Below are 22,637 nucleotides of genomic sequence, written 5' to 3' on the forward strand. Positions count from 1 at the left end.
TGTGAATGCAATAGGTATCATTCCTCCTTATACTTAGCATTAGCCACAATAATTAGAGGTTTTGTGATGTATTTTTGCTTATGAAACGTATTCATGATCATAAACAGCATAACAAACTGCTGTTGTCGCTGCCTTCTATAAAATTAGGAACTCTAGGCCTATACAGAAAGGTATCGGACGAAGATAAAAACGTTTTTCATTTGTTGCTTGAGCATTCTATTATCTGATTAATTATAGGATGTGAATATGATTTGTTTAGAAGTGCAGGCTATTTTCAAGAATTAGATACCAATTAACTGGCTTCGTTTTGCCATAATTGTATACGTTTAATTGAATACTGTAGGGCGTAGGCTATATACAATTATACATATAACGGAAAGTGGGTATATGGCATATACATGTATGCATGGCTTATCACATACATGTCAACTCAAAACGAAGAACCAACTCGAAAGCCAAAACAAAAAATTATAACATCAGATAAAGAGCACATTTTTTGGGTAAAATAAAGATGTAACAGTTATTTTTTCTCGTTTGCGAATGATATCTCATAGGTTTATCTTCGAAAAAAAAAGAAAAATTTTATACGTCTTAAAATTGGTGATAATTCCGTACTGCTCGAGGCCCGGTGCCTGAGCTTATGTTTTTGTGTAGAGACTGTTGGATACATTTTGTGGTAGGTATGTATCATTTAGCTAGATATGTATGATCATGACGTCACATTGATATGTCATAATTGTTCCTAGATAATGTGGAAAATTTGCAACCTAGCAATTGTTATTCTATATATTTTCGCCAAATTCAAATTTTACTTCCATTGCCCAGAAAAAAAAAACAGAAAACTACACAAGAAATATAACCTATATCCATCGAAACTTGCACAAGCAACCTCGGTAGCCGGAGCTCAGGCGGTGAGGAATCATCGACGAGTTTCAGTCGGGCAAAGACTTTTCCCGAGTCCGAAGATAAAGATTGTGATACCGTAACCGTACCGTTTAGTTGTGCAATTTTGCACTTAAGTGTCATGAGTTTTTCCTGAGTTTAATTTTTTACGTTTTACTGTACCAGTTGTTATGTTTCTAGTGGTAACGATTGATTACTTTTGTGCGATTGGGAGTAGGCTGTCACGTGATGTGACGAAATAATCACTTGCCCAGCTAAACAATTTTCAAAAATTTTATGCGCTGTTAGCCAACATGCTACTAATGACTGCGCAAATCATCGATAAAGGCATTAAGATTTCTGGTCGAATTACTGCACAACAGATGTTGGTAGATTCAATTTTTTAGAAATATGTTGAAAATATCAGCCAAAGAACGTTAATTTGTAGGCCTATATGATATAGGCTATATCGATAAATCTTTAAAAAAATTTTCAGTGTTGCAATGATATGAAGCCAAAAAGTTGGTAAGCTAGCCTAGCCTTTGTTCGATTGGAAATAGAGGTCTAGTAGCCAAGTCCACAACCACAGCGTGTCTTTGTACACTAGGGCCAAGCTTCACAAATTGTGACGTCATGTAGTTGTGCACTTGTATACTAGACCCAGAAATAAACCTATCTTTGAGAAAAATAATAGTTTAAGGGTTTACTATTATCTTATTAGTTTATTTTTGAAATTCTCTTTAAAGGATGTTTTCTGTACCGTTATGAAATTGATTATGTGTACCATACCAAATAGGCTAATAGGTGATATCCATTAGCTATTGTTGCCTGGTACTACCATACGTTTTGCAGAAGGGGATTTACCCTATTTTACTTCACATCGTGAACAACCGCGCATGTAGACGTATAGAATAGACTCCACTAAAAAAGTTTGTATAATACGCCAGAAAAATCCGGCGCAGAATTGCAGTTTTGCCCTCTTTTCTATATTATAAGTAGCCTATTAGAGGTACGTTGGCGTTGCGCAGATTTTAGCACTACAATTTTTGCCGCATTTATTTTTTTTAACTGACAAAATGAAAAGTTAAAGTAAAATTGTCTAATGGGGCTGGTGGCTGCCACAACGTTGTCAAACATGATCCTGGTTTAAGTGTTGAAGATAGACACATGTTCTGTAAACCTATCAAAGCTTTAATTTTGTAAATATTACCAGTAACTTTTTCTTTCACGTCACTAAACCTTCCTTTTAATGGGTATGTAATTTTCACATATTTATGGCAGATATAAATTACTGATATGAATCTGCTTGTTACCCAGTAGAAATTGTTTGCTTTGTTTTAGTTTTTATTTAATATTATTTCAAAATTTTGTTTTGTGAAAGTTTCTGTTGAAGCTTGACTCCACATACTGTATTCACTTTTAACAAAGTAGATTCAATTGCTGGTTAATAACTTTGTTATTTGCAATATAACATTGCAAAATTTTACTAGTGTTTATAGTAGGGAGAGTTTCTTTAAATTTCTAAAGTTTCTTTCAATGTCATCATATGTTAGAAGTTACGAATATAAGTAACTTTGCTCCTCTGGGAGACTTCAGAGGGAATCAGATTATAATAGAAGACCTGGATAACAAAGACAAATGTTAGAAGCTCACATGGTGTAGAATGCATGTGGTCAATGAAAATAAAGACAAATCGTGTATCCTACTGAATGCTAAGGTAGTGACTGAAAGAACTTTAAAAGAAAAAGAAAAGCTACAAAAGAAAATATTATGCATTGTAAATGAGGTGCATAGCAATAGTGCTCAGTTGATTGTGCGATAATATTAATTTTGTTGTGTTTGTTTCAGGATGTTATTATTAAACCAAGACATATTCACATGCAACTTGTGTATTGGATTGGTTAAATAAATAAATAGTCTATTGCAGTGATTTCTTAGTAACATACATATAATTTTTTGATTTGCCTTATCTTTTTATACAGTATTGCAGTTTCAGTAAATGTCTTGATTCGATCTATTTGCTTTGACAGTTTTAATAAATCCATGCTTATTGTCCTCTCTTCTGTGGTCTCCAATTGTTGAGACACCCTTCGCTGATTTAGCTGCAAGACAAATATTTAAGTCAGGTATGATTTATGGTTACTCATGGCATTGGGTAGTTTTGAAACAAATTGTGACAATATAAAACCCCTCTTTAAAAACAGTTTTTAATTTATTCATTAGCATTATATATGTATGTAGATATATCCACTATTATTTAAGTTTACTGACACTTTAAAAATCATATTGAGTATACTTATGTTTCTAAAGGTATCTAAAACTGAAGATGGCAAGATTTGATCCAACTGCATTGATTGTGGTAAGTTTTGTTAGTATCATTACTTAATCTATTTTATCAAATTATATCAAAATAACTTAAATGTTTGGTTTAATCTTGTTGTGTTGTTTCATAATACTGCATTGTATATGTGCATGCAGAATCCACCTCCTATGCCTACTTTTAATATGTGCCCTGGGGTAAGTAGCTTTAAACTTTTTGTCTGCTTTAAAAGCAAGAATGTTTTCTTTAAATAAAAAAAGAAAAAGAAAAAATATCGGACAGCAATTTGTATACTCAAATTTATTCATATTTCTAATACAGTAAAATCCGCCTATATTGACTTTAGCTATATCGACAGTTCGCATATATCAACACTTTTTCGTTGGTCTTGGTGAAATTCCTATCTTTTACATACATTCGAGTTCGCCTATATCAACTTCAACTATATCGACAGTTCGCCTATACCAACACCTTTTTTGATCCCCCAAAGCATTTTGTTGGTTTATAGTGACAGTTGTAGCTCTTCTTTTCACTCCGGGACGTAATCCAACTTACGACTTTATGACTTTATCGTATGACCCGAATATCATGAAGGTCGACACGAACGAATCCCGAATCTATTCGTATTAGAATCAAACAATAAAATTTCCTCCAAAAGTTGTCAAGTCTTGCTTCTAAAATGACATAATCGATAAACAAATGGCTTTTTTTCGAAAAATAGTGTTTAAAAACGATCGAAAAAGCAAAATTGTTAGGAAAACGACCTTCATTGTAAGTACTGCTGACTCTAGTTTAACATTGTTGAGAAACTAGATCATCATTTTTACGAAAGTCAGTAAATTTATAAGTACTATTGTATATGGGTTCGCCATTGTTGGTTTTCGTGTTCGCCCGAATCTTTCATAAAGGCGATATTCGACGAATCTATTCGGGTTTAGGCTCGTATCGGCCCATTTCTATTAAATACTGCACTATGCCTTACTGCAGTAACGCCATATTGCTCCGCATCAGTATCGTATGCGTGCGTATTACGTGTAAATACAAGTATCATTATTTTTCACGATCTTGTTTGTGTTGTTCTTTGCCGTAGTGTACGCGAAAATATGAAATTAAGCGGCAGCGCTGATTAGAGTACACATCTAACCCTTACATTGAACAAAAACCGGAATTTAGGAACAATTTATATTGATTCATCTATATCGACACTTTGCCTATGTCAACACTTTTTATTCATCCCCTTGAGGTGTCAATATAGGCAAATTCTACTGTAAAATGTGTTGTGTTTTTATGTGTTATTAGTATTACTCTGCATTTTGCTTATATTCAGAGAGCGGAAATAATAAAAGAAGGCAAACTTTCTTGGGTAAGTCTACGCAAGAATAATAATTATGATAATGCAACGTTTGTTTGTAGTTTTCATTTTAATGGAAAGTTCGAAGCTGTTACATTTGTGTAAGACCGCTCTTTAATAATTTCAGAGTAAAATTCCTGTGGACAGTGACCTTACATACAGTCATGTGGATGATGATAGTGACACTTTAGGTTTTGTGGATAAAAAACCAGTCCTAGTATGTATCATATTATTTTACCTTGCAAGTGTTGATAAAATATATGCAAAATTATTCCTGTAAACAGTGTGAAACATTTGTTTATGCTTTACAGCTGTTACATACACTTTTTTATTTCTAGAAAATTAAAAGTCAAGCTGTGAAAAGTTTAATTTTTTTGTTTATTTTGTATTTGTGAAAACAAACATTAAAAAGTTATATTAGATATATTATATACATTATTAATTACTCTATTTAATGGATATGTACTTCTATCCGGTGTTTGGTAACAGATAACATACCATTATGGTATGTTGTTCTAACTATTTCCTGATATTTTAGTTTTGATTGTCATACATTTTAAAGTACAGGTCTATTAAATTCTGTAGAAAATCTTCTAAAAGTGTTACAAAAATTACTGATTTCTCTTTTTTGTATTTTAGTATGGACGTGGACCAAAGATTTATCAACCAGAGGCAAGTTTAATGAAATAATGAACGAGTTGAATAAATTTCTTGGACGTGTTGTTGTTGTAAAGGAAGTTTTTCTTTTTTCTTCAGAAGTTCTTTAAAACTTATCATTTTAAAACTTGTTATTTTATGATCTCAAAACTATAACTGTATTTACTTTTTTAGTATGATTCAAGCAGAAGGGCTTATGACAATGTGTGTTCAAAAAATGCTTTTTTAAAAAAAAGACAGGAATCAAATTTGTCAAAAATTGGTTGTCTTATTCCTATTCAGCCTTTGGTAATTTAAGTTAAGTGTTAGGATTTGTGTACCTGCATTATGCTTCATCCACATTGCATTGCTTAGCATCTGCCTTTTTACTGTTTGTCTTCTAGAAAAGCAATTCTTTATACGGGAGTGGGCAAAAGAAAGGCAAGGAGGAGGTATATATAATCATATTACATTTATTTTTTGTTTCAAAGATTAAATCAACATTATATTTTCAACAAAGTTTCAAGTGTTTTTCTTTTCACTTAAGACCTCCCTACTAGATGCAGCAAGGAATGCACAAGCAACATCCATTATAAAGGTGAATTGAGTAGTTTTGACCAAATCATGTAAGGTTTAAACATTTTTACAACAAATGATGTTAAAATATTAATTCTGCTTAACTGGTTTGGGCCTTATTTTTTCTTTGTATAATTAAAGTGTAATATAGTAATACTTTGCTTCAGCTTGCAAAAGAAGAACTAGCAGCTGCAGAAGCATTTCGGGAAACGGAGAAATATCAACCACAAGTGAGTAAAAGAGTGTGACGAAATACATTTGAAATGACTTTTTTCTTAATCAGTTTGATCCTGTCTATTTCATGAATACAGTACCTGTTTTCCATTTAGAATAATTGTTAATTTTGCTTTTTAACATTTTTTTGTGTAATTAACTTTTGAAGGTAGTTTATAATTGTTTTTAACGTCTGGCTTGTAATCCAGAGCTTATATAATCTCCAATAATCCAAAAAAGGTATGCAAAGTATTTTTTAAAAATTTAACTGGTAAATCGTTCTCCCAACCTAACATCTTTGACAATGGAATTGGTGGTTTACTTTGGGTAAAATATCAGTGCAATCACTTTTGTGTAATCAATGATTATTTGATGAAGCTGATAACTAAGGGTGGCTTATGCTTAGTTTTTCATCTTCTTTGTGCATCCTGCAGTATACTTAAAAATAGCTAATTTACAACGCAATTTGGTACAAAAAAAACTCTGTTGATCATTTCCTGTAATAATTTATTTTGAATGCAAACAGAGAGCAGCAATAGCTCATGGTACTTACCATGCATCCAGTCAAGCTCATGCTCTGCAACCGTATCCACCTTCAAGGCCGAAGGTTTGAAAATCAATCATCTCATTAAAGATAACATTAATTTGTTTTATTTATATATATAATGTTGTTTGCACTACTTTCCATTTTGTTTTTCCTTGGATTTTTAAACAATTGCCATAAAATTCCCATAGATTATTATTATTTATTTTAATGTTTTGTTTTGTCACATTTTGACAAGCTCTTTTACTTTAGTCTGCTACCTCAGAAATACCAAGCCCAATACAAAAACAGGCACATGACACTTCTAACAAAAAGGTAGGGTGCCACCAATCGCAATTAATGTATGTTTTTGTTTGTTTATAAGCAACAATTGACTTCTGGAACATTGAAGATTAAGTAATTTAATTTTGTTGTAAGATGAAGCCGTAACCTGAATATTACGTTTCAGAAAAAGAAGAAAAAGAAGAAACCTAAATTAAAACCGGTATGTCTAATGTAACTGTGTATACTCAATTACATATACCATTATACATGTATCATTTAGTCTTATTTTTGTACTGTCTTATGAGAAATCTTGTATGCAAGGTCTGCTATGTTATGATACAGTTGCCGCCTTTGAAGCCACCGCCACAATATTTTTTGCAACATGCTCTAGACAGCAACATAAATCCCCATCCAGAAGTGTTAAAATCATGTGAACCGTTTCACTTGAGCCATTCAATTGATTTCTCAGAAGCAGGCAATGATTTAAATAATTTCTGGTCAGATCCAACCAAGTATAGTGGGAATGTATCTGGTCTTCGTCCACAGCATCCACCTTATATGAGTTGTTCGTCACCTGGTAAAGTTCTTTCGGAGTACCAGTTAAAACACATGTTACGTCTACCACCACTGAAAATGCCAGTGAGTTGAAATGTTGTAACACTGCTATAATTTGTTTTTTTGTTTTGTACTAACTGCTAATACTTTGTTATTTTGAACTCAATCATGTCTAGGATTTAACGAAAGCTGATAAACCACCAACAACATTGTCAATGGTGCCATCATATCAAGTAAGCATATACAAGTAAAGAAAATAGAATAGCATAAATGCAGCTTCAGTACCATGAGAAGCTATTTATTTAATAGACATAAGTAAATAATTTTTTATATTCAAGCAGCAAGCATTACCAATGTCATCATTCTCACCAGAAAAAAATAATTTTTTTGACATAGACAAGGTAAATATCAGATTTTTTACTGTTAGTGATAACTTCTTTGTATTAATTATTATCAATCAATTGTATCAATTATATTATATTTATAATTATCAATTATATTAATCAATCAATTAATGATACCAATAATTACCATACCTGGTTAAAGTTTTAAGCGTTATCCTTTTATATTTAACTCTTTATCATAAATGATCATAATGAAAGGGCAGAATTTGCCGTTTACATGAAATTGTGTAGATTGATTTAAATGTCTTTTTCAGGGCCTCACTTCACATCATAATGACGATCAGCAACAGGATGAGAAACATAAAATTACTGAAGAGGAACTACAAAAGGTTGCTCTTGTTTTATTGCATTATTGATTTGGTTGATTTTATTCCTTGTTTGTGGCCATAATTGTAGATTTACAGTTTAAAGAAATTAAATTACTAAATTCGTAGGAAAGTGCAATTTCCGCTAATGGTGAATCTGAGCCAGTGGAGAAAGATAGCATCAAGCTGTGTGCTATACCAAACCAAAAGGTAAGTCAAAATGAAATGCAAATATAAGATTAACTGTTTGTTCACGGGGGTGAAATTTTTGCAGCAGATCAAAGCTGTTTTGCAAATAAGAAATACAAATGGATTTTTAAAGCAGAGTTATTTACCTGCTCATTGTTTATGTGACAATGTCATCCCAAGGTAAAATGAATGTAATAGGCGACTGGATTTATTATCTGTAGATTAATTGAACTGATTTCTTAATCTGCTTTAAGCCTTGTTGGCTTTCGTATAAATGTATATTGCATTCGCTCACTAAAAATTGTCTATATAACCACATACATGAGAAATTTCTTTTAATTTTGAAAAATTATTTCCCTGTGACCGTAACATCTTTTAAATTTCTTTCATCTAATTAGAACTTCTCTTCTTTGTTTTGCTACAAAAACTCCTATTCGTACAACTATATCATGCTATCAAATAGTAATGACCACATGCATGAGTACCTACAAACTATTATTAAAAAATATAACTTTATATTTATAAGCAAAGCAAGTTGACACATCAAAATGCTATCTTGTTTTAAAAGATCCAGCAGTAGCAATACAAGATATAAATTTAACTTGTCTGCTTATCACCCTTTAATTAAACTGTGGGGGACCAGCTATTACATGTTACTCAGATGAAACATCCTGCATGATTGTTGTGATGTTTATGCGTTTTTGTTTCAGACTTGAGTGCTATGGTGGAGATGTTTTATCTCAATTTTGCTGATTTTAAAGTTTAATATTATATATATTGCACTATTGGAATAAGGTTTTAGTTTATACATTTGTCACAAATTTGTTAGTCCAACTTTTTTTCCTTGCTATTGTAGCTTTGCATGTTTTTTAATGTATAGTCACCATTTCACCTTATATGTATATTGCATAGCTTACGTACCTTTTATAATTTTACATTAAGCGTAAGTATATTCCATAAATTGTAAGAAAATACTTACAGTAAACACAATGTTTGGCAGTAGAAATGCATTTTAATTGCACGTGTTTTGCATGGTGCTTATTTTTATCCCCCAAAGCACTAATTCGGCCCAAGCGCCTGACTTAATTGCTCTAATTGCTATCAATGGGAAACAACACGCAGGCAGAGACGGTACCAAGGACGGTCTAGCTAGGCTGTTTGTGAGTCTTTGTTTTACAGTACCTTTTTTATAATTATACGAGTACCATCTCAAAATACAAGTCATAGCAACCTGTTGAGTATTTTACCTGGCTATAGCAACAAGCTGTAAATCAGCAAGAACCTGGCAGATTGGACTGGCGAAATTCCGTTACACATTTTATCATTCTGGCTTATGATCATGATATTGAATTTAACGTCCCCCAGCAAACTTATATGTCGTAGACTTACACTTACGCTTCTTTATTCTTTTTCTACTAAAGCAGAAATTAATGATACCACGAAGCAAGATGTGTCTTTTTGTATAGTGAAAACTTTGTTTACTGATTGATTCTAGATATTTACCATTAGGCATTTTTAATAATTAATTTTTAATTAAAGAGTATCTAATCTAAAATTAATTAATTTTGACATAATAAATTTGAAATTGTATACTGGACAATTTATAACGAATACCTTTTTTATGAATGGTCTTATAAAGCAGAATTTGCTGTTTATGCATTAAATTGCAAAGCATTATTAAAAAAATTTTTTAGGATGTCACTTCAAATATTGTGGACGCTAAGATAGAGGACAAGGAAGACCAAAGTATTGTAGATGAAGCATTAAAGGTTGCTCTTGGTTTTAGTTTGATTGAATTTATTACTTTTTAAAGATTTAGACTTTAAAGACAATAAATTATTAAATTCATTATGTTTTCTTAATTGAATTTTATTACATTTAATTTTAAAAAATAAATTCATAGAAAAGTACCATTCTGGCTGTAATCAAATTTGAACCGATGTCAGTGGGGAAAGATGACATAAAGCTGTGTCCTCCATCAAAGCACAAGGCAAGTTAACACTGAAGTGCAAATGCTTAAAACTAAGTTTTTAGCAAAGTAAAATATGCATATTGTACATGTTATAAATGTATTTTTTACCGTACAACTTGGAGCAATTGGCAGAAAAATCATTAAGTTTTTGACATTGAAGCTGACCAGATACTACATGCACACTGTGAACTAAATGGTGAATGGCTAAATGTTGGGTCAAGCGAAAAGTTTCATTTTTTTCTGCCGATTGTCTCAGTTTTGAATTAAAACAGGCATAGATATACTAACTATTTTTCTGTAAAATGAACACTTAACATATAACTGACTGATTTGGTATATTTGCCATTGGTTATTTACTGCTTAGTTAATTGTAATTAATGAATACCACATCTGAAATTGACTAATTTTTGCATTAATAGATTTGAAATTGTATACTGGACAATTTATGACAAACGTTTTTAATATGAATGGTCTTGTAAAGCAGAGTTTGCTGTATTTACATTAAATTGCAAAACATTATTAAAATAATTTTTTAGGATCTCACTTCAAATATTGTGGATGCTGAGACAGCGGACAAGAAAGACCAAAATACTGCAGAAGAAACACCAAAGGTTGTTCTTGTTTTAGTTTATTTTTTGGTTTGGTTGATTTTATTTCGTTTGTGAATATATTTAAGGTTTAAAGACAATAGAGTATTACATTCATTTCTTTTTTCTAAATAAAATCTTATTAAAATTAATTTAAAAAAAATTAATTCATAGGAAAGGACCATTTTGGCTTTCAGTGAATCTGAACCAATGTCAGTGGAGAAAGATAACATAAAGCTGTGTCCTCCATCAAAGCACAAGGCAAGCTAACACTGAAGTGCAAATGCTTAAAACTAAGTTTTTTGCAAAGTAAAATATGCATGAAGTACAATTTGTACGCACCTTGTACAAAGTACAATTTGTACATATTTATTATCCATGCATTTTGTACTTTAAACCTAGGGGCAACTGGCAGAAAAACAATAAGTTTTTCACTCACTAGCCCAATGTTTTGGCATTGAAGCTGACCAGATACTTCATGCACACTGTGAGCTTTGTGGTGAATAGCTCACTGTTGGGTCGAGTAAAAAAATTCATTTTTTTTCTGCCAACTGTCTCAATTTTGAAGTAAAACAGGCATAGATATATCAAATATCTTTCTGTACAATAAAAATTTAATATAACTGACTGGCTTGGTATACTTACTATTAGATATTTACTTTTTAGCTAATTGTAATTAATGAATACCAAATTTGAAATCAATTAATTTTAACATCATAAGTGTGAAATTGTATGCTGAAAAATTTACAGTTTGACAAATACTTTTATTTTAAATGGTCTTATAAAGTGGAATCTGCTATTTACATTAAATTGCAAAGCATTATCAAAAATATTCTTTTTAGGATCTCACTTCAAATACTGTAAACGCTGAGACAGCAGACAAAAAAGATCAAAGTACTGCAGAAGAACCACAAAAGGTTGCATTTGTTTTAGTTAATTTTTTTGTTTGGTTGGTTTTATTTCGTTTGTGAATATATTTAAGGTTTAATGACAATAGAATATTAAATTCAATCGTTTTTTCTAAATTAAATCTTATTAAATTTAATTTAAAAAAATAAATTTATAGAGAGGTACTGTTCCAGTTATCAGTGAATCTGAACCAATATCAGCTGAAAAAGACATCATGAAGCTGTGTCCATTATCAAAGCACAAGGCTAGTTTATATAAAATGCAAACAAAGGATGGGATTAATTGTTTGTTCACAAGGGCCAAGCTCTTTTTAGATCTAGAATTTTTTGCAAATAAAGTCAATATGCAGTAAGGTTAAAGTTGCAAATATGTTTTGAATGCCAGAATACCTACAAATTTTTGAAAACTACAACTCAATATATCTACTATAATAACTGTAAAACTGTTGTATTGTTTTATGTTAAGTTATAAAAATAACTTTTATTTTGGATAGTCTTGTTAAGCAGAATCTGCTGTTTACGTTACTGTAAATTGCAATTCATTATCAAAACTGTTCTTTTTAGGACCTTACTTCAAATATTGTGGATGCTAAGACAGAGGACAAGAAAGATCAAAATACTGCAGAAGAAATGGAAGAGGTTGCTGTTGTTTTGTTCTTTTTATGGTTTGGTTGATTTTATTCTTTTTGTGAATAGAATTAGAGTTTAAAGACGAAGAATTATTAAATTCATTATTTTTTTCTAAATTAAATCCTTTTAGTTTTAATCTTGAAAAAAATGAATTCATAGGAAATTACCATTCTGGCTTTCAGTGAATCTGAACCAAAGTCAGTGGAAAACGATAGCATGAAGCTATGTCCTCCATCAAAGCACGAGGCAAGCTAACGTTAAATTGCTAATATTTAAAATTAAAAATTATTCCCAAAGTAAAATATGTGTTGTATAGAATACAGTTTTTATGCATATTGTACAATGTATAGTCGATGTATGTAACCTTGGACCAATTGGCTTAAAAAAGTACATTTTTTACTCATTTACCCATCGTTTTGGCATCAAAGCTGACCAAATACTTCATGCAGACTCTATTTAAAAACAAATGTGTTTTAACAGGTTGTTTAAGAGCTTATTTTGACACATAGATTATTATTTTGTTCATGAGCATTATGTCGTTTTAGCTGCTAATGTGCTAAACTTTATGGATACAAATAACACTTCCTAATTTCAGGGTTTACCAGTACTTTTCACTGATTGCTTTATCTTTGTAGCAAGAAACACATGAATTGATTGAAAATGAAAGCACTGATAAAGAAGAAAGCTTGACTGATTACACTAAAAAATCTGTCAGTGATTTGAAAATAGACGAAAATATCAGTGGCATACTAGATTTTACAACGGCCAGTGGGGAAAGTTCAAAGATACAAAATGTAAGTTCAACCTTGTTCAGTCAGTACTTAGTATTCTATAAAAAGTTAGTTATAGTTTAGTATAGTGAGAGGAAGTTTGGAAATTTTTGTGTATATTGAATTTCTGACTAGTTACTCGTTTCTATTTCAGGAGAAAGATAAACCTAAAGAGTCTAAAAGCTTAAAAGTCGACTCTTGGGATCTAACAACTTCTGACGGAAATTCAGATTGCATCGATGTTGAGGCAGAAGATACTTTTAAAGATCACATCAAATCAGACAAGGTGAAAACATTATCTATTTTGTGTGTTACACTTGATATGGGCAATTGGGTGTAGGTGTTGCAAAACTCTTAACAAATACTTACCTGTTGGCTTAGTTATCAATTTCAGGGTTTATGAATACCTCAGATGAAATGTTTTATTTTTATAAAAGGAAACACCTGAATTGATTGAAAATGAAAGTAACAGTAAGGAAGAAAGTTTGACTGATCATGCTCAAAAATCTGTTGGTGGTTTGAAAACGGATAAAAATATCAGTGACGTGTTGGATTGTACAACAGCCAGTGGGGAAAGTTCTAGAAATGAAAACGTAAGTTCAACCATCTTTAGCCAGTACTTGGTTTTAAATAAAAGATCAATTACAATTTAGTATATTGGAATGTGTGATAGACTGATAGACGGCAAAAATTCTCGATTACATTGGATTCTTGATGAGTTAATAATCTCTATTTCAGGAAGATAAATACAAGGGGTCTGGAAGCTCAAAAGTCAGCTCTTGGGATTTAACAACTTCCGATAAAAATCCAGTTGATACTGATGACGACGCGGAAGATCCTTTCAAAGATGATGCCAAATTCGAAAAGGTGAAAATATTACCTATTTTGTGTATCTTGTCTTAATTTTGATAGAGCAAGTTGTAACTGCTTTAAAAAAGGTTGTTGTCGGCTTACAAATATCTGAAATTTATGTTTCAGGAATCAGCTGCTTCATTTGTTTCTATTCCCACAGAGGTCAGCAATAGGCAATTAGGCATGTTATAAACACAATAGTGTAATTTTATTAAAAACACTTTGTGAATTGTTTTTTAAGAATTTTTAATTTTAATTAAAAGTTTTAAAATGTTTTTTGTTTGTTAAGAAAACACGAAAAGAAACTACCTACCAGGGACACACATTTGTGGCTTATGTTAAAAAGCCCGGCACTGGAGTACATCGACCTGAACCGGTAAGAGCAATTTTGTGTCATTACTTTGGTTTGTGTTTAGCCTACCTACAAACATGCTGTCATTACTTTGGCTTGTGTTTAGCCTACAGACTTGTTATTGCGCATTCTACAGTAGTATTGTCTTCAACTGTTTTAATTTTTAGCAATGTGAACTGTCTGATCTTTCTCTATCGGTAAGATTTTTGAATGTTAAAGTTTTTTGAATTTTCAATTCCGTTTTGAATTTTTTTGAAAATGTTTTAATATTTTGACATTTGTGATGTTATGGAATATATTATGTAACGATTATACCTTTCCAAGTCAATTTATTGTTTTCAGGATTGCATGGACAAAGAACAGGAGATACTGGAAAGTGAGGTAAAGGCAGTATATATTTATATTGTGTGTTTTTTCCACTGATTACAGCCATTGTTGTTTTACGCTAAGTTAAATCATTTTAACCTGTTGACGATTAATTACTCGTACTATAAATTCGTTCCACTTGGCTGTAGAAAATAGGAAAGCAAAAGAAAGAAGAAGGAAAAGAAAAGGTAGAGAAAGTTGCTGAAAAGCAAGAGGTTAGTAAATGATCTTGCAATTTTTGCATGCACTTAACTTTGTAAAATTACAAGGTTATTTCTCACTTTATCTGGTAGAAACAGAAACAATAACATATGAAGTCATCCTTGTGTAGCAAAATTTATCTTTCTGTTTTGCTAATCTGACCAAATTAGTTTAACATGTTGATAATTTCTCATACATTAAGCTTGTTTTTTTTGCCTGTAGGTAATAGAAAAGCAAGATGAAGAACAAAATGAAAAGGGAAGAGCAGAGGACGTTACTGAAGAGCAAAAGGTGAAGGAAACAGAAAAGGTAAATTAATGAATTTAATATTTGTAGAACCAGGTAGTGATTGTGGTTTGTGCATTGATTATTTTATCTCTTTTTAGGCATGTGACTCCTCAGAAGATTCAAAAACCGAAGAAGCTGCTTGCTGTGCTACCAATTTATCTGAAGATAAAGAAACGTCTGAGATCAATGATATGGCAAGTATCATATCTTCAGCTTTACTTTAAATTTACTTATCTTTGCGTGTTATGGGCATTTACAGACATTCACACTTTTGTTGTAATTCCGTCTCTTTCTTACAAACTTTTTTTAAGTATTGTGTTAACTGTGTAGACTGAAGCTGAAATAAAACCAGAACTAGCGCATGTTACCACAGCAACTCCTAAGCTAAAACTAGCTGATGAAAAGGTATCACAATTTTTTTAAAGAAGAAAACTTTTTATAATTGCACAGCATGTTTTTCCATATTGCTTATGACTTCAATTGCAATCATTCAGTAAATTACAGGTAACTGATTATCCTGTCATCTATCGGTCTTGTCTAGATAATTATTCTCTATTTTTTTGAAATGTGTTTATAATTATGTTTTGTCAGCCCGGGTGCAGCTATGCTAGTCCAGCAATGAAGCATTTAGCTGCACAAGGTTGGGTGGACAGCGATGACTTAAACTTAGAAGAAGTATGTTGGAAATGTCTTAATCACAAAACATGTCATTGTATTTTGTTTATATGATGATTGCTTTTAAACTCAACACTTGTTACAAACCCCAAAGAAATTTAATTTTTTTAGAAAAGTTTGGTTAAACGAAAACCAAAGAAGAAGCTTTGGTGGAAAAAGATCAAAGAAGAGCTTCAATCTGTCTTTATGCTTCCATATAAGTCAAAGGAGATGGATTCAGCTACATTGGCGGAACAAATAAGAATAATGGAATTGAAGCATGAACGGAAGATGGCTAAAATGCGTAGGAAAGAAGAGTTAGAAGAAACAAAGTGGAAAGTGAAACAGGCAAAGAAATGCAGGGAAATTGTAAAGGAAGAAGTAAAGGAACTTGAGAAAGAAAAGAAAAAAGACAACAAGTTGAAAAAGATAGAAGCACGACTGAAGAGGGAAGTTGCAGAGCAACAAATGTACAAGTTCTACGATGAGTCTTACCACAGAGCAAAAACACTTCGCAAAGATAGTAGAAGAGCACAAATAAAGAGGAAAAAAGAAGAGAAAAAGCAGCATAGGATAACAGAGAAATTTAAAAAAGCTCAAAAAAGGCAAGAAGCAATTAGAAGTAAGCAGGAAAAGAAAGAAAAGAAAATACAGAAAGAGGAAGAAAAGTACAAGAAAATGTTGCGAAAATCAGGCTACAATGAAAAGCAAGTTAATCAGAAAATGGCTCTACAGGAGGAGAAAATGATCAGAAAGATAGAACAGACACGGAAAGCCTTGGAAATGAAAGATGATGAAGCCAGTGAGGAATGTAAAGGACGTTGGATTAAGCTTGAAAAGAGTTTTGAGAAAAAACATAATGAGTTGGAACAAAAGATGAAAGAACGGAATGAAAAGCAACATGAAAATGAAAGGTCTCTGTCATTAAAAATGGAAGTGTTACGAGAAAAATGTGCGAGGAAGAAGTTAGAGAAAAAACACAAGAAACTTAAGAAGTTAATAAAGAAAGAGGAACAGCATGTGATAAAAGAAATGAAGAAATGGAACGAAGAACAAGACAAGAAGCTGAAAGAGCAGAACAAAGAGACCAAAATGAGACTAAAGGAGAGAAACAAGAAACAAAACAAACTTAAAAAATATGAAGTAAGCTGCATTTTTTGTTTTGGTGCTAACATTCATTTAATTAATTATTGTTAAGCTTAACATTGAACTGAATTATTTCTGCTTTACAGAAACATGCTTTGAAAAGAAAAACTAAGTATGAAACCAGTTCACTTAAGGACTTTGATGAAAAGGCATCCAAGTTGGAATTGGTAACTTTTAGTTTCTATGGTATTCATACTCTTCGTTATGTTGCAAGTGTACAATTAACTGAAAAAAAATCCATAAATCAGTTGTGATATTTAAAACAATTTCAGGATGATGAATTTGAGCCGACAATATTAAGCAATGAACAGTGTGCAGATGCAGAAAAAAAGGTCAGAGTTGTAGGCTGAAGTACAATTTTAAATAAAGAAAAATAATTCAAAAACATACTAGAGCTGTTTCCTTTAATGCTAATTACAAGGGTTGCATAAAAGCAGAAAATGTAAAATAAATTAAGCACATGAAATGAGAGAGCGAAAAATATGGTTAGAAATGAGGTAGCCTAATTACACGGAATTAATTGAAAACACACAAAAATTAGATCATTAGTTGAAAGCATGTTACCTTAGTATTAATGTTATTAGTGCTCCACTAATAGTACTCCTCATTAGTATTCCACTACAAATTTTACACATTGCATTCCTGTGAGATTTGTTAAATTGCAAGCTTTTGAAATTGCGAGGGATTTACCACAAGCTCACCAGATCGTGATGAATTTCTTTTAAGTAGCTATTAAATAAAACTGTTGGAATTTAAATGCACAATTGTTTATAACAAACATGAAAACTTCAGAAAATGGAGAAAAAAATACAATTACTGGTATTGGCCTTTAGTGAGTAGGTAATATTTAAAAAAAAATTAATTTTCAGGATTTCAAAACTGAACTGAAAAATTTGAGTGGTGAAGAGTGTTCAGATGTTAAACAGGAGGTTAGAGTAGTTTGGCTGAAGTAACATTTTAAAACGAAAGAAAGCAATTAAAACATCATTATAAGCAAAATTGTACCCATAACAGCTGATAATATTGTGTAGGGCGATGCATGCACATCACTGGAAGCAAAGAACAGAAAAAATTATGACAGTTGGAAAACGAAGGTAAATATATTTGCTATACACTCATATGCATCTTTAGAGAAGTTTTTTGTCAAATTTTTGTTCATTTAATAAAAAATAGCGAAAGCAAATTTGGCTTACTGCAAGGGTTTCACAAAAGAAAATGAAAAATGACTTACGTGTACAAAATGAGAGAATGAAAAGTCTAGTTAGAAATGAGGTAAATACAGCACGTGATTTGGTTAATTGTTAGGCAGTATTACTGTAATGCTTTCAACCCATATTGTTATATTTCAAAATTTGAAGCTACATTCTTGGAAAAATTGTTGTCACAGGTTTGTGAAAATACAAGTTATAACGATTTACCACAAACTCGCCAGAATTCAGTGAGTTTGTGTATGCTAGCTATTGAAATGAATTCATTTGTATTTGAGGATTATTTACAGTCATTTTTAGCTTATAGTTAATCAACAGAATACGTAAGATACGTTTTAATGCTTCTACCAATATGCAACACATGCTTGCATGTTACGTTAAGCGCTAACTTTAAAATCGAAACCTAACCATATCTGCTTTACAGAAACGACACAAGTCCAAGGAAGAGTATGACACTAGTTCACTTGAGGACTTGGATGAAAACATCGCCAAGTTGAAATCGGTAACTATTGGTTTCTATTTATGTTTTCTGGTGTGGTGCGGTTGTGCCGCACAGTTGATTACTGACGTAATAATTGTAACACTGTGTTTAAAAAACATCAGGTTAATGAAATGGAACTGACAAAATTGAGCGTTAGGGAGCGTTCGTATACTGAACAGGAGGTAGATACAGGCCTATGCTGTTAGAGTAGTTAACCATAGTAAAATTTGTAAACATCAGAAGTAGCAATATTTTTCTGTCAACCGGATTGTACATACATAGGCTTACCATACGTCCCGTTTTAGCCGGGACAGTCCCGCTTTTTAAGGCTTTGTCCCGGCGTCCCGGTTAGTCAACCAAAAGTCCCGCTTTGGCATTTAGTGAGCCAGCATTGCCCCACACTACACGAATATTAGCACACTGTGATAGGTCTGTTTAGCCAACTTGCTGAAGAACAATGCTCGATGCGTGTTCTTGTTTCTTTGTGTTAAATGTGAAAGTTATTGTTACGTCATTCTAGCGGGTAATTGGTCCAGTAGTGAGTTGATTGTTAGCGCATTTGCTAGTTCAGTAATAATAGGCTAGAAGGAGAAGGTGATCTTTTTACAGTTAGGTTATTGAAAGAACTTATTTCGTACCGGTACTTGTTTGCATTTCCTTCTGTAAAAAAACATTTGAATTTGTAAGCCCTTATCACCTGCGAAATTAACACGGACGTTTCCTGCTGTGATTTTTATGAGAAATTAAAGTCGAATAAAGACTTCTTGAAGAAAGTATTGTCTACAGAAAAGTATGATTGGACGATTATGTAAATTTACAAATGCTTGAACATTGTTTTGTTTCCAAGTAAAATGCATTATTTTAGTTATTCTTGGTGTCTTACTACTTTAGTTGTCCCTGACGATAGGAATCCAAAATAGTTTCATACTCCTAGTAAAATATGAACCACATTTGTCTGATAAGGCTCGTTGCTCTGAAGCTTCCCGTTCTTTAAGCACAAAAATATAGTATGCCTGACCAGAGGTCAAATCAGAGATGGTCCAAAAGCCTAGTGAATGACGACACTATGTTCAAAATCCACTCCGGTATACAATGGACAGGCAAAGCATTGCTAGTGTGACGTCATACTGACAGACAATGTGTTCATTTTAAAAACCGCTAGTGGGCACTAAAGAGTGTCCGGATTTTAGGCCACGAAAATATGGTAACCCTATACATACAGTATATATACATAATTTTATATACTACGTTTGCCACCGCCCACTAGGCATAATTCAGGGCAGATTGTTTTGGATATCGTATAACGAAGTCATACACCATAGCAACATTCTTTGTTATTGAAAGCTAATTATGTTTTTTTAGAACGATGGTTACACGTCACTTAAAACTTACCTGAAAAAGAACAACGACAATTTAAAAAAGCCGGTAATAATATTCACTATATAGTATACCATTATACACTTATGGACCTTGAGATAACTTTAAAGAAATGTAGCCTATACTTTTTAAAAACAGCGAAAGTGTAGTTTGCGCACAAAGGTTGTACAAAAGAAGAAGATGCAGTACCGTAAGAGAGTGGAAAGTCCGGTTAGAATTGTGGTAACTACCATACTATAAAATAATATGTTTCATGAAGTGTATACCATAGTTTTAATACTTACAAGTTACAATACAATTTGCTAATAAATGGTAGGCCTATTATCCGCCTACCGTATTTTGTTTTTCAAAGGGCGAAGGTTTCATTGGTTGTTTCAGTAGAATGTCATAACCTCCCAGACACGTGAAAGTTGCGTTTGTTGCAAGGAAATTAACTCGAACACTCGCATTAATTTTTTAAGAATTTATTATTTATTTATTAATTTAACTTCAGCAACAGTAAAATGGAAATTTTTTTCCGTTTTTGCGACCCCACTTTTTTCCAGGTACAGTCCCGATTTTGAAAGTATTGTCCCAAGAACCCTTGTCATGACGTAAAGAACTGCGATTTTTGAGAACTTGAAATAAATTCAGCCTATTTTTAGTTAGGTATTTACAAAGCGATTCCTTTGCAGTTTGATATTTGTTTACAAAAACTGAATCTCTTCTTTGGTATAATGTTGCATTGATCACTTTCATGTACTTGTTAGTTTGATACAGAAATGATATGTGTATAAACATGAACAAGCAGGGGCGTCGTCAACGATGGTGTAGCCATTTTCGAAGTGGGTAGCCCCACTGATGTATTTAGGATTGCGACAAGAGAGCGAAAATTTTAAGTTTGAACTAAGTTTTTTGACTCGCGCAGAGCCCGAATTTTGCGCTTTTACGCTTCAAAAAACCGCTTAAAACGCCTCGAAATGAAATTTTTCTCAATTTCTCGTATTGGTAACCTACATGCTGTAGTTGACTTTTCTAACGTTCACTTTTGAGACGCCGTATAAAAGAATTTTCGTAACGCCTTATCGTGGCCCACTTATTGTAGTCGTTGCAAGGGTCAGCCAGGTTTTTGGAAAACTACGTTTGTACAGTATTGTGTATGACCCATACCGTACTCACATCGTAATGAGTTTTGTAACTTTCTTCCTCTTAACATTTACCTATGCGACCCGATTAAACGGTGAAAAAACTCCGTTTGAGCAACGGCAATGCTTGATTGAAGTAGAGGTTTTCGAAAAATTTTTTTCATGCTTGAAAAACCAGAACTACAAGCAGCCAGCCGTGCTTGAGCTTGTAAGTTCTTGACTATGGTCTTTGTCTTATAATGATTCATAGCGCCTAACGTTGAAGTTATAGCCGACAATGGCCCGAAAAAATGGGTCTGTTACCACCTTATTAGGTGACAAAATGCTTAATGAACTAAAAATAAGCAAAGTTTTCAAAAAGATTTGTTTAACGCATAAGAACACCTGTTACTTTCCTGTGAAAGATATTTATCGTCTGCTATCTCTAATCATGTACACCATAAATTTATTCCCACTTGATTTTCTAACTTTGTACTTACCTTACGTATGTAATAAAAAGTTACCAGTTTAACAAAGGTTCAAATAATTGCGGAGTGTGACTTATTTTTAACAGGAGAGCATCATATAGGCGCGACGTCAGTGAGTAAAAATTGTTCTTATTGTTGTGCAAGCAGATGACGGGAACTGGTCTAATATCAATAACCGAATAGGTTTAAAATGGCCTTAATGATTCCACCAAAGTAATAAGTTCTCATATGTTTTCCAAACCTAATTGAATAGAATTTTGATATTATTCCATTTTGTGACTGCCATATTCCAACAATTTTGATTTTTGCTCATGTCTAAAACTTTGGCCTATTACTGTGACGACATTACCATGGGCGTCTCAAATGATAACTAACTACATTTCACATTTCTACAGCCCACTTGCTGCTCACGCCACAAAACTTGCACAACATTGAAATACCGGTACTGTCGTAAAGTGGTGACGTCGGTGAGGAGATTAGATCGATTTCAGGTAGCTTATATAAGCTTATGACACAATTTCTACTTTCAATACGTAATAAATACTTAATTAATATGTTATTTTGCATTTTAAAGAGTGAGGCTTTTGTAGCTCATTATTGTAGAACGCCACAACCTCCACTAGCAAGAAGCGACGAAGTTTCTATTAACCTTGTTCATAGCCATGCCGTCATCCAGACTGATGCATATATATTGTACTCTTGATATTTTTGTAGTGCCAATTTCAGGATTCTTTTTTTCTTATAGCCTATACTTTCGACGTATTCGCTTTTGTATGAATAAAATTTCTCAGCCAAAAGTATTACGCTTTGCTGGTTGGCATGCGGCTCAGGTTATAACGCGTCAGCAAAGTTGCGTTTCTTCCCAGCGAGCACGTGTTGTCCCGAGAGTAGCCAACTTGTAAACAAATCAGAGTCATAAAAATCCAATTTGCATTGTTATCCTCCAATACTAAATCTTGTCTGAACGACAAGCACGCACACATATAAGAATGAGCAAATATCACTCATACCATCA

General features: G+C 32.5%; 1 protein-coding gene across 17 annotated transcripts; it reads left to right on the plus strand.

Annotated features, from left to right (window-relative positions):
• Positions 1 to 2,376: 2,376 nt before the first annotated feature.
• On the plus strand, positions 2,377 to 22,411 carry LOC143465429 (uncharacterized). Of its 17 annotated transcripts, none has more exons than XR_013118616.1 (54): positions 2,377 to 2,599; positions 2,913 to 3,008; positions 3,193 to 3,241; positions 3,361 to 3,399; positions 4,530 to 4,565; positions 4,681 to 4,770; positions 5,193 to 5,225; positions 5,385 to 5,498; positions 5,594 to 5,641; positions 5,737 to 5,787; positions 5,933 to 5,995; positions 6,505 to 6,585; positions 6,775 to 6,837; positions 6,971 to 7,006; positions 7,129 to 7,425; positions 7,518 to 7,574; positions 7,680 to 7,742; positions 8,000 to 8,074; positions 8,180 to 8,260; positions 9,934 to 10,008; positions 10,143 to 10,229; positions 10,748 to 10,822; positions 10,973 to 11,059; positions 11,641 to 11,715; positions 11,865 to 11,951; positions 12,271 to 12,345; positions 12,496 to 12,582; positions 12,972 to 13,130; positions 13,261 to 13,392; positions 13,544 to 13,699; positions 13,845 to 13,973; positions 14,085 to 14,120; positions 14,248 to 14,334; positions 14,478 to 14,507; positions 14,653 to 14,691; positions 14,826 to 14,891; positions 15,100 to 15,186; positions 15,264 to 15,359; positions 15,496 to 15,570; positions 15,757 to 15,840; positions 15,952 to 16,962; positions 17,052 to 17,132; positions 17,238 to 17,297; positions 17,835 to 17,894; positions 17,997 to 18,059; positions 18,139 to 18,237; positions 18,353 to 18,403; positions 18,598 to 18,675; positions 18,777 to 18,836; positions 20,017 to 20,079; positions 20,150 to 20,253; positions 21,709 to 21,835; positions 22,018 to 22,113; positions 22,197 to 22,213. XR_013118616.1 is itself a non-coding variant. In XM_076963709.1 (53 exons), the coding sequence occupies exons 3-53, from the start codon at positions 3,209 to 3,211 to the stop codon at positions 22,323 to 22,325; spliced, it is 5,019 nt and encodes a 1,672-aa protein (XP_076819824.1). In that variant the 5' UTR covers positions 2,377 to 2,668; positions 2,913 to 3,008; positions 3,193 to 3,208; the 3' UTR covers positions 22,326 to 22,411. The 17 variants fall into 17 exon arrangements, 11 of the variants coding, with proteins under 11 accessions (XP_076819824.1, XP_076819823.1, XP_076819830.1 ...); XR_013118618.1 differs by having other exon boundaries at positions 20,170 to 20,253; positions 22,197 to 22,211; XR_013118615.1 differs by lacking the exons at positions 21,709 to 21,835; positions 22,197 to 22,213 and adding an exon at positions 22,226 to 22,350.
• Positions 22,412 to 22,637: the final 226 nt, after the last annotated feature.

The sequence above is a fragment of the Clavelina lepadiformis genome, chromosome 7, assembly GCF_947623445.1.
Source record: "Clavelina lepadiformis chromosome 7, kaClaLepa1.1, whole genome shotgun sequence".
Lineage (NCBI taxonomy): Eukaryota > Metazoa > Chordata > Ascidiacea > Aplousobranchia > Clavelinidae > Clavelina > Clavelina lepadiformis.

Bases quoted from the DNA above. Each gene is read 5' to 3' on its own strand.
- LOC143465429 (XM_076963709.1), top strand. From the start codon at position 3,209: ATGGCAAGATTTGATCCAACTGCATTGATTGTG. The intron at 10,230-10,747 runs GCAAGTTAACAC...ATAATTTTTTAG, and splicing joins GTCCTCCATCAAAGCACAAG to GATCTCACTTCAAATATTGT. The intron at 18,060-18,138 runs GTAAATATATTT...AATAAAAAATAG, and splicing joins ATGACAGTTGGAAAACGAAG to CGAAAGCAAATTTGGCTTAC.